General features: G+C 45.8%; 1 protein-coding gene across 2 annotated transcripts in view; it reads left to right on the top strand.

Annotated features, from left to right (window-relative positions):
* LOC138580573 (regulator of G-protein signaling 9-binding protein-like) overlaps positions 1-12,482 on the top strand; it is a 340,969-nt gene extending 328,487 nt beyond the window's left edge. For both annotated transcript variants that reach the window (XM_069651222.1, XM_069651223.1), the window contains exon 3: positions 11,546-12,482. In XM_069651222.1, coding sequence (XP_069507323.1) covers positions 11,546-12,066 — 521 coding nt within the window. In that variant the 3' untranslated portion in view covers positions 12,067-12,482. The remainder of the gene's footprint in view (positions 1-11,545) is intronic.
* The last annotated feature ends 218 nt before the right edge of the window (positions 12,483-12,700 follow it).

Below are 12,700 nucleotides of genomic sequence, written 5' to 3'. Positions count from 1 at the left end.
AAGGTGTTGCAGTAGACCCTGTGAGGGCCTGGGCAAAAGTGAGCCAGCTGAGCTGTCTGCAGAAATAATAGGTCTGCAGGCATTAATCCGTTTTCTGGTGTATGCAGCCGAAGATGCAGTGGTGTTGACCTGCCTGTTAAGTGATAAGGTAGCATCTAGGTAAACACCTAAGGTTTTGACAGAGCTTGAGACTGGCATATTATTGCTGTCCATGGTAAAAGATTTGTAGTTTTGGTCAAGTTTGCCAAGACTGGATTGTGTGCCAGTCCGGAGGATTTCGGTCTTGCCATCATTGATGCATGGCAGGTTGGCAGCCATTCAGGCTTTGGCAGTTTGGTAAATGATTTGTAGTGCATTAAATAGTGTAGTTTGCTGTAAGGGGCAGGAGAATGTGTGTGTCATTTGTAGTTTGTATAGGAGATAGCATGGTCATCAAGCATGTCAAATAACGGTTTAGTGAATATGTTGCACAGGGTGGGTGAGACACAAGAACCTTGGGGAATGCCACAGGAGATGGGGGTGGAGGAGGCTGAGGCAAAGTCAGAGAAGTCCCTGGAGGATCTATTAGATAGAAAAGAGGAGACGCAAGCGGTGGCCTGTTAAGAAAAGTGAGCTACTAAGGAGAGGTGTTGACACATGATTTAGTGGTCCTCAAGATCAAAAGCTGCTGACAGTTCTGGCAAGATAATAGGTATACCTTACCAGAGTCTTTGAGTTTGTACATTATTAAATCTAAATGCTGATTCAGTGCCATGGCCAGGTCTGAAGCTGGATTGCTGTAAGCCTAGGAGGTTATTCACTTCAAGGAAAGACTGGATTTGTATATATGCGGTTCTGTCAAGTATTTTAAGGAGTAGAGGGGCGGTGGTGATAGGATGATAGTCAGTGGGGATGTCCGAGTCTAGAGTTGATTTTCTTAATCAGGAGAGACCCTATGCGTCCTTTTAGTTGGTTGGCACTGTATTAGTGGTGAAGGAGGCATTAATCGGGAGAGGAACAGTGTCAGTGCTCCCGTACAGTCCTTGATCACTGCAGCTGGGCAGATATCACCATGGCATCTTGTCGGTTTAAGACCTTTGATGATTTGAATGGTCTCTATTTCCAAGACCGGTTTGAAATTGAAGCCAGTAAGTTTTGTGTGGTGGCTAGTGGGGCAAATTCTAGCCTATCCTGGGGATAGAGGCCAGGGTATTGTTTTTAATTAGAATCTTATTCAGGAGTGTGGCTCGTTTGTTCAGTAGGGCATTTTGGATATTAGCACACCATGAGTTATCTTTGCTGCAGCTGGATGGGGGAAGCGTGCAGGTTTCTAATTCCCATAAAATAGCAAAAAGCTTGCTAGAGCTAGCATTGGCAATTCTTAGGTTGTTGGTGGATTTATTTTGGCTAGGAGCAGTGCCTTTTTATATGTCTTTTTTTGTAGTGGCGAAGTGGGTTGTGTTGACTACAAATGGGAGTTCCTCCAGTTAGTCTCCACCTCCCGTTTTTACAGGCATAGGGCTTTGAGTTTGGAGTGAACCATGAGTTGCAGTGTGATATGGGTTTGGTTTTTCCGTGGGTGAGCGGTGCCACCGTGTTAACGGCCTTAGAAATGGTTGAGTTGTAGATATTGACCAGTGCAGCTCGGTCACCAGCAGGCATGGGTGGGGAGAAAATCTCATCCATCAGTGGCAGGATGCTGGTTGCGGTAATGTTCCTAGACTTATGTGTTAGAGCAGGGAGCTTGAGAACTGGTGAAATAGGCGTTGGCTTGGGTGCTTGTATTTTGAAGGATATGACATTGTGGTCCGACCAAGGGCACAGTGTATTAAAGGGGACTGTGACATTGCAGTTCAGGTCAGCTAACCAATCCAGTAGGCAGCCCTTGGTGTGCATGGGGGTTAGTATCCGCTCAGTAAAGCCTAAAGCTGTTAGGGAGTTGGCTAAGGATTGAACATTTTGGTCTGATTTATCGTTAAAGCCTAGATTAAGGTCCCCCGTAACAATAGACTTGGAGTTGGGGTTAGAATTTGAGGAGATGACATGAAGGATGCCCTCTTCAAAGGAGAGTAGCAGGCTATTTATGATATGATATGGCATTTATAACCAACCTGTACTCAAGTGTTTCTAGGTGCTCTATAGAGTACATCTATCACTAGTGCGGAGGTGTCTGAGAAGATATTAGTGGACAGCAATTCCCCCGAGGTGAAGGTGATGTTGGTAATTTCTCTGATGGATGGGGAGTCTTTGGCAATCTGGGCAACCCCTCCACCTCAGGTGTCGGGTCTGTCTTTCCTGTAGATCAGGGGTGCACAACTGATTTTGACAGAGGGCTTTAGTGGGCCGAAAAGTAAATGTGGGCGGGGCGGTAGGCGGGGCATGGCAGGAGGCTTTTTAAACCCCCAAGTTGTACTAAACACATGGAAAAAGAATGTTTTTGAGGGGTAACGATTTTTATTTGCATTTCAAACTTACATTTTGTACTACACATTTTCCATTGTTATAATTCATTTCTATTTCGTTATTGTATCTCGCCTGTTTAATTAACTTATATATATTTTATTGGCCCTAGCTTGGACATGCCGTTATTTTGGACTGCTACAGTTTGCTATTTGGGTTGCCCAAGAGGAGTATGGCCTTCGTTGAGTCAGGTTTCCTCAAAAAGCCAAAGATGAACATCTCCTAACTGTGCCTGTTTTAGCTTTATTATTGGGTTCACTCTTGGAGTGCAACACTATGCCCCACGGCTCCCTTACCCCCAACCAAACACTATGCCCCATGGCCCCCTCACCCCAACCAAACACTATGCCCCATGTCACTCACCCCCAACCAAACACTATGCCCCATGTCCCCCTCACCCCCAACCAAACACTATGCCCCATGTCACTCACCCCCAACCAAACACTATGCCCCATGTCCCCCTCACCCCCAACCAAACACTATGCCCCATGTCCCCTCACCCCCAACCAAACACTATGTCCAATGTCCCCCTCACCCCCAACCAAACACTATGCCCCATGTCCCCCTCACCCCCAACCAAACACTATGCCCCATGGCCCCCTTACACCCAACCAAACACAATGCCCATGTCCCTCACCCCCAACCAAACACTATGCCCCATGGCACTCACCCCCAACCAAACACTATGCCCCATGTCCCTCTCACCCCCAACCAAACACTATGCCCCATGTCACTCACCCCCAACCAAACACTATGCCCCATGTCCTGTCCCCCTCACCCCCAACCAAACACTATGCCCCATGTCCCCCTCACCCCCAACCAAACACTATGCCCCATGGCCCCCTCTCCCCCAACCAAACACTATGCCCCATGTCCCTCACCCCCAACCAAACACTATGCCCCATGGCCCCCTCACCCCCAGCCAAACACTATGCCCCATGGCCTCCTCACTCCCAACCAAACCCCCCACCCCATGGCCCCCTCACCCCCAACCAAACCACCACCCCCCAAATCAGCACACACAAACCAGCACCAATAAAGACCCGAACCCCCACCCCCCCAACTCAGCACACACACAAACATGCACCCATAAAGACCCGAACCCCCCAACTCCAAACCCCTCCCAACTCAGCACACACACAAACATGCACCCATACAGAGCCGAAAAAAATCAGCACACTCTCAAACAAGCACCCATACAGACCCGAACCCCCACCCCCCAACTCCGCACACTCTCAAACATGCACCCATAAAGACCCGAACCCCCCACCCCCCAACTCAGCACACACTCTCAAGCATGCACCCATACAGACCCGAACCCCCCACCCCCCAACTCAGCACACACACATGCACCCATAAAGACCCGAACCCCCCACCCCCCCAAATCAGCACACTCTCAAACAAGCACCCATATAGACCCGAACCCCCACCCCCCAACTCAGCACACACACAAACATGCACCCATACAGACCCGAACCCCCACCCCCAACTCAGCACACAAAAAACATTCAAATCAAAACATTCATACACATCTGACAACCCCCCCACCCCCGCATCTCAACATACACACAAAATACATTCAAATACAAACATTCATACACATCCGACACACCCCCCACCCCGCATCTCAACATACACACAGAATACATTCAAATACAAACATTCATACACATCCGACACACCCCCCCACCCCCGCATCTCAACATACACACAAAATACATTCAAATACAAACATTCATACACATCCGACACCAACCATACCCCCTGCATCTCAACATACACACAAAATACATTCAAATACAAACATTCATACACATCCGACACCTCCCCACCCCCGCATCTCAACATACACACAAAATACATTCAAATACAAACATTCATACACATCCGACACACCCCCCACCCCCGCATCACAACATACACACAAAATACATTCAAATACAAACATTCATACACATTGACACACCCCCCACCCCCGCATCTCAACATACACACAAAATACATTCAAATACAAACATTCATACACATCCGACACCCCCCACCCCCGCATCACAACATACACACAAAATACATTCAAATACAAACATTCATACACATCTGACACACCCCCCACCCCCGCATCTCAACATACACACAAAATACATTCAAATACAAACATTCATACACATCCGACACCCCCCCCACCCCGCATCACAACATACACACAAAATACATTCAAATACAAACATTCATACACATCCGACACACCCCCCACCCCCGCATCACAACATACACACAAAATACATTCAAATACAAACATTCATACACATTGACACACCCCCCACCCCCGCATCTCAACATACACACAAAATACATTCAAATACAAACATTCATACACATCCGACACCCCCCACCCCCGCATCACAACATACACACAAAATACATTCAAATACAAACATTCATACACATCTGACACACCCCCCACCCCCGCATCTCAACATACACACAAAATACATTCAAATACAAACATTCATACACATCCGACACCCCCCCCCCACCCCGCATCACAACATACACACAAAATACATTCAAATACAAACATTCATACACATCCGACACCCCCCACCCCCGCATCTCAACATACACACAAAATACATTCAAATACAAACATTCATACACACCCCCCACCCCCGCATCTCAACATACACACAAAATACATTCAAATACAAACATTCATACACATCAGACACCCCCCGAACCCCACATCTCAATATACACACAAAATACATTCAAATACAAACATTCATACACATCCGACACCCCCCCACCCCCGCATCTCAACATACACACAAAATACATTCAAATATAAACATTCATACACACCCCCCACCCCCGCATCTCAACATACACACAGAATACATTCAAATACAAACATTCATACACATCCGACACAGCCCCCCTCCCCCGCATCTCAACATACACATACAAACATAAAGCAAAACAAACCCGACACACAAACACAAACAGAGCACTTACCGGAGACGTGCTGGAATGCTGGAAGGCAGGGAAACTGGAACGCTGGAATCGTACTACGGCTGGCGTGGTCCAAGGCTGAAATGCCTTCCGGCATCAAGCCTTATGGACCACGCCAGCCGTAGTGCTGGCCCTCCATTGGTGCAGCACACACGCATTACGTGGCTTGTAGGAGAGATGTGGTGCGTGTGTGTGCTGAGCCAATGAGGGCCAGTATTTTGTCCGGCCCGGAAGACAACAAAGACTTTCCTAATGGAGGGTGGCCGCGGGCCACCCTCCATTAGGAAAGTCTTTGTGCCTCGCGGGCCAGACAAAAGAGCATATGTTGTGCACCCATGCTGTAGATAGTGCACAGGTGTGCTATGGAAAAGGCTAGGCCTGAGGCAGAATGCAGATACGTTTCCGAAATTGCTAATACGTCTAGTTTATGAATGGAGATCAAGCCTGAAATGTCCACTGAGTGTGCTAGCTTAGATCTGGCATTAATTAGAGCTCCTTTTAGGGCAATGTCTGTAGGGCTCTGTTGGGAAGGGGACACAACATTCCCAACACCTCCAAGCGCTTTACAAATAAGGCAAAGACCGTGAAAGGTAATGTAAGAGACCAGGGGGTATGGGGTGCCCTTAAAGGCTTCCACACAACTACATTATTGCATGCTTGGAAGATATAGTGCACATGCTGGATATGAGCAGCCATATTGAAGCACAAAGACATAACACGCAGCATGGCAGTCAGCATCTCAGGCCTAGGCTGCGAAAATGAGCAAAGAAATAGGTTGTATCCTGGGTACTGATGAGACAGGTCAGAGCTGCAGAGATCCACAAACACAGAATTTGCCATGTAAGGCCAAGGGAGGAGGGCTGAGTATCTTTGTACAATACAATACCACTATAAGGCGGGCATGAGCCTCGGACCACCACCAGTCCCAATCCTAAATAATAGCACCCAAAAGCCCTAGCTTTAGGACCTCTGAATTCCAAGGTACCAGCCAGCCCCAGGCCACTGATCACAAACCTTTTAGACCACTGATCGATCAAAAATATCATATTTACTCGTAGGTCACATGATTCGTGCTGCGAGGTGCAGGGACGAATAAAATGATATTCCAGCATGAGGGTGGAAGACCTTGGAGAGGTGCCAGCCTCCCTCGGAGCGAGTGAAGTGTGTGAGCTAATATGACCTCAGCTATCCACCAGGCCCTCTGCCTGCTCATACCAGGGCCACTGCTACATAGATAGAGATGTGTTTAGTTTGCAAATAATTGCCAATTACCAGGCTTGGGGCCAATGACGAATGCAACAGCACCCACGTGGGAGAAGATGGTCGGAGCTGGGACCAATGGCCTGGCATCCCCTATCGATCAGGCTCTCCATGGATAGGGTCTCAGCAACCAGCCATGCAGGTTTTTACTGTATGTGAGGATGTCACAGATGATGCTTTGTACCTTCATAATGCAGATAACGCCGTGAGGTGAGCAAACATGTGCAAGCCAAGGCTGGGCTTCTAGGTGAAAGTTGTGACGCTGTTAGCTTGATAAGCATGGTTGGGGTTGCAGTATTTGGCTTTGGGTATGGTGTTTAGAGCAGAGGTCGGGACAGCAGGTTATAGGAACCACAAAGGTTGGACAATTAAGGAGTCGGGCAGATCTGGGTGCATTACTAGTGAAACTGAGTAACCAGTAGGGCAGATGATCACATACCTTTGAAGGTAGATTAGTATTTCTTTTCAGCTACCATTTCAATATTTCTTGAGCTACTACAAAGATCTGTGGCGAGGGTGTTGCTGCTTGCATGTTTTTGCAGTGCATCGTTGTGGTATTGGCTGTCCTGATTAGTACATGTTTGTGTGGAATGTGTGTCTAATGCCTGTGACCATTGAGCAGTGAACCACATCTGTATTGGTCCTGTGTAATCTGCCATTGGCGACCAGTTGACAGGATGACCTAATCCCTACCACTTTATTCTATTTGAATTTTTATTCAGCACTGACCCTACCCTGAAGGTCAAGGTTCAAAGGTTAAATGTTTGCAGGGTAGGCTCAACAACTGGTAGAAGGGGAGGTGGAGGGGCAGAGTTATAGTTGGGTGGAAAGGGTATGTTTTCGGGCTCTTTCTGAAAGTGGTGATGGAGTGTGCACTCTTGCTTCCACTCCTGCTCACATACGTACTGATGGAAAAGGGAGAGAGAGAGAGAGAGAGAGAGAGAGAGAGAGAGAGAGAGAGAGAGAGACAGAAAGAGAGAGAGAGAGAGAGAGAGAGAGAGAGAGAGAGAGAGAGAGAGAGAGAGAGGAGAGAGAGAGAGAGAGAGAGAGCGAGAGAGAGAGAGATCCAATCTCAAAAAGTGAGTGTGCATGCAAGGAGCTAGAGTGCATATGAGAGCAGGGAGAGGATGGAGAAGGAGATGCTGTACACAAGGGAGGATGTGGGAGAGGGAGATAAATGAATAAGACTTTCCTCAAGGGCCCCATGTTCTCGGTATCCACTCATTCCACCCCATCCATTTAATTGAAATCCTGTATCTATGCAAGTCCTTCTCAACGACAATGTACACATTAGTTTCAATGTAAAAGTTACAGAAGTTTGAAAAAACGTGAAAAATAACCATCTTAAAAGTTGTAATGTTTAAATAATAAATAGTAAAGAGGAAACCTGAAGGGAAAAGATGCATAGTGTAGAAAAGCTCAGTGAGGGAGAGGTCAGTAGGGGCAAAAGGGTTGAATAACGGGGGCTGACACATTTTGCATTAAATAAAGTAGGAATAGAGTTAGAAAAAATAAACTCCAAAATTCGAGAGCTGCTTTGCGAGAAAATGGCCTCAAATTACATTTTCATTGAATTGGCTTTAATGAGAGTGCTGGAAAGTGTTGTGTACTGGCTGTCACTGTATAACCTCTCTGACTCTCTATTTCTCTCTCCCCATGCCCTCTCTTCTCATCCCGTGTGCTCTTAGTGTGTTCCTCCCACTTCTGTACTTTCTCTGTGCTCTAGCCTGTCCATGTGTACTTCCCCACACATGTACGGACCTCTCTTTATTCTTTTTATTAGTACTATGTCTCTTGGGGGAACCAGCAAACACCATACCCCCTCACAGACCCCCCAAATCCCTTATTATGTAGCTCGACTGGCATTTAAGTGCTGCCAGTTTGGACATGTTTTCATACTTTGGCCTGCATTTATAATGGTAACAGCAACTGGAGTATGTACTTACATGGGAATACTGCCATATGTTGGCAGAACAAACATGGGCATGTTTTCTTATAGTATCATTACTGGCATTAAGCGCAGAGGAGCAAACATGAGCATGTTCTTATATGGGTATAATGGTGCTGTCAGCATGGAAATGTATGGGCACTGCCAGTGTGAACATGTCATGAAAATGTGTTGGAGAACTGCTCCTGTGCACTTTTGGTGACTTTCATCTATTGGATTTTTTCGTGAGCTACCCTAGAAAACCAATTGCAAACAGTTTGGCTTTTTGCCAATTTTTTCTGAAAAATTGGGCTCTAAATGCACCATTTGAGACCCCCACAAACCCTATTGATTGGTGCGGGCTCCCTCACTACGCTTGGCCGCTGTCACATATCTGGGCAAATACTTATGCCCCTCCAGTTTAAAAATTCACCAGCTGCCACTGATGCCAATGACCACGAGATGCTTCTCCAGGTTAGAAGAGGATCTGGTCATACAGCATCTTGTTTGTTTTGTACAGTGCATGGAAGAAGGTATGGTTTGGATGCCCCAAAAGTAGCTCAAATTTACCCTGAACAAAACGGACGTCACTGTTCCTGATAGAGCTACCTCCATTTAGAGCAATTCTTTTTTACGTGAGACACTTGGGCATTGTTCCAAACCGGTTTCTCAAGCACAAAACGTGGCCATGTTAGTGGACTCTGAACTTTCCGTGGCACCTCAGATAAATACTCTAGAGAACCCGTTTTTTATCTTTTAAACATGCTTTTCGTTTTAAACAAATTATCAACTTGCTTAATGCTTTCAGGTGGGCCCAACTGAACTACTGCAACACTTTGTATCTTGGTCTGCCCAAGAAACAAATCGATTATTTGCAGCAAGTCCAAAATGTCTCAACCGGATTCATTTTTGGTTTAAATAAGTACAACCACACTTTCCACAAAACACAAGTAACTGGTTGCCTGTTTTGAGACAGGTTGATTTTAAATGACTGTCTTGCGCATAATGGACATGATCTCATTTTTCAGTAGTAATTACATAACTATTCTCACTTTAGAAAGCTTTGTTCAGACAGAATTCTGGTTACTGGGATTGCCACTTATCCAGTGACAGTTTTAGGGAGGTGGAATTGCTCCTTTTCATACCTTGTATTGCGACTGTGGAGTTCATTACCAAACCATTTCACATTTATTGAGGATCATTTAGAATTTTCCATTCAATCTCAGACTTGTAACATCGAACCTGCCTCTAAGCTCAAGATGCTTTCGGGCCAATATTGCACAGTATAAATAAAAATAACATTAGAAAGTAGCTACCTTGAGGCCGCCTATTCTAACTCTGCGTCCTCTGTATCTCGAACTACTTTTTTGCAGTGGTGGCAATGATGGGTTTAGCCACCAGATTCCCCTTCACATTCGTCGGCTCGTATGGGGCAGGTTTAAATTTTCCCACTACTCAGGCATTTACAGACCTTACTACCAGGCATGAGCTTGGTGTTCTTGCATTGTTAAGCTAGTTGAGCCAAAAGGATATGAGACAACTCACTGTGGTGGCCATTTCACTACATTTCTTGCAGTAATTGTAATGGGGGGCTAACCCACAGTACCCTTTCCTGCCATCCCTCTAAACCATCACGCCTCAAATTCTCTTTCTATCAACTCCCAGACCCTGCACCGCCCCCCACAAAGGCGTGAGAAAAAATGCGGTCAAAAGACCCTTCTCCAAATGTAGTGAAATGGCTGCACTGGGCAGGGCAGATACCATGCCAAAGTAGGTAATGCTGGATTTTGTGCTAGGAGTTTCTGCTAAGAAATCTGTGTCATCGATAATCCTGTAATTTTATATTAAACCTATCGACAACGTTTTTGAGAACTGTGTTGTTGGGTCATCACTAGGGGAATATAAAACTTTGAGTGTTTTCTCCAAAACAATCCACTATATTATTGTCCCATACACTTTGTTTCTCATCTAACATTTGCTCTTCATTTTCAGAGAACTGTAGGTTTTAAATGACATCTCATGAGATTAAGTGTCCTCTGGATATTGCTTTTAACTACATATGCTTATTGAGGTCGTGTACCGCCATCTGAAAAGTCATTGTTTCCCTAGTGTTAGTCGTGCAGTTGCTTGTGGCTTAGAGGGTGCCAAAGGAGCTTCAGTAAACTCATAGACCGGTTCTTAAACTTGGACCGCCAGATCCTGTTGTGCAAATGTCCGAGGGATAGATTCCATCTGTCTGATGTGACCTAGGAACATTGTGCTAGCTGGCAGTCAGGCCACTCTCTCCCAGTCACCTTGCCCAAAGTAGGTGCCTGGTGGGAAGAGACGATGGGCTTGGTGATGAGACTGCGCTGTATAGTGATACGCATTAAAAATGGGGTTATTCCCCCATCCCCCTCTCTCAATCCTTCTGTTCCCATGTTTGTATTCTGTCTCCCCTTGTTCTTCTCGGTAAATCATCATCTGTATTCCCCTTGCAGATTTCACTGATTATGTTCCATCTTCTCATTCATTATTTACTATTGTCTATATGTCTTTGTTATTACCTGGTTCCGAAAAGTTAATTAATATCAGCCTGAACTTTATTTGGTGGTTTTTTCTGTTGTTCTCTCTTGGTCCTCATGGATTTATGCATAATTATTAATGTGTATTATTGCTATAATTCCAATAAAAACTATTAAACAAAAAAAAAGAATGGGGTTATCAGGATAGGGGGTAGCTGGGTAGCGTGGCCCAACAGTACAGGAGTCTACGTATAGGCAGTAAGGACGTCTTGAGTAGGAGTCAGTCTTCGCTCTTAATGAACCTGTCTGACATGTAGAGTGTTGCTAGCAGTATTCTTTATTATGCTCTTCTTCCTGTGATGGATTTCCATTCACTTGTTTGTTTTCCCTTCTTTATCTAAAGGTTTACAGAATAAACTCATGTCCCTGCTCACCGAGCAGGAGGTAAGCCCAGATGAACGGGTGCAGCTGGAGAGGATGTTTGTACTCTTTCTATCAACGCTGGAAATGTTCCAGCAAGACCTCTACAAAGCCCAGCATCTCTACCAGCTATTTCCCCAACAAACTCGGCGGAGGTGCCACATCAAAACAGGCACAACAGGGAAGCCATCTGATTTGTCCTGGAGGCATAGAAGTTTAAAGTCCCCCAGCAGCCGATTGGGTGATGTGGTGGAACCCCAAGTCTCCTCTGACCTTGCTGTGCAGATCGAGCACCTGGAGAGGATGGTGCATGAGATGGAGATGAAGGTCAGCGTGCCCATCTGGACAGTTGAAGCCACAGAGGAAGCATGGGCGGAGGGGACATCCACTCGCGAAATAGAAGATGGCTCCACCAATGAGATCCTAGTTACAGAGGAGACACTCAGCAGAGGGTGCTGTGCACAGAGCCAGCCATGGCATAGACTTCCTTGTTTGATCTCGTGAAGATTAATGAACACTCCCCCAATAATATCCTCCTCCACTGTGAGTACCACTACAGCTGATTTTCAGGTCCTTTACTCGAGGCAGTAGAGAACACAGCAGCAGATGGAATTCGATTGCAGATCAACCTTTGCCGTACAGACATTGATTAGCTTTTATCGTACCACTGACGACAGCCAAAAGTGAATTGTTCTGCTAACAGTTGAGGTATGGGTGCTACAGCTGGACTGCTGGTGTTCAATTGCCTTCACTGTCATTTTAAAGGGCTAGCTGGAGGGGGGTGGGGGGTAAGGGATGGGCTTACTTGAATCTTCTGCTTCAGGAACCCTTGAACATACATTTGCATGATGGGGATAATTGTATAGAGCATCCCCTGCACTCAAGTCATACACATAAAATAAACAACTACAAAGCTATAATATGTGAGGAGGCATTTGTTTTATCCACGAATTAGGAGCAGGAATAACAGAATCCAAGATCAAGTGAAAGGTTGATAGACACTCTTCAACTTAATATTACCTGAGAAGTTCTGAATAGCAGGGCCTGGCGCCATTCATATCGATCAGTAGTCTCACATGTGTCCATGGTGTATAAATATATCGATGAGATAGCGGTGGCAGACCTGTGTTCATAAATT

This window comes from Ambystoma mexicanum, chromosome 3p (assembly GCF_040938575.1).
Source record: "Ambystoma mexicanum isolate Mex_15411 chromosome 3p, UKY_AmexF1_1, whole genome shotgun sequence".
Lineage (NCBI taxonomy): Eukaryota > Metazoa > Chordata > Amphibia > Caudata > Ambystomatidae > Ambystoma > Ambystoma mexicanum.
The sequence above is the reverse complement of the archived record's forward strand: the minus strand, read 5'-3'. Positions and strand labels throughout refer to the sequence as shown.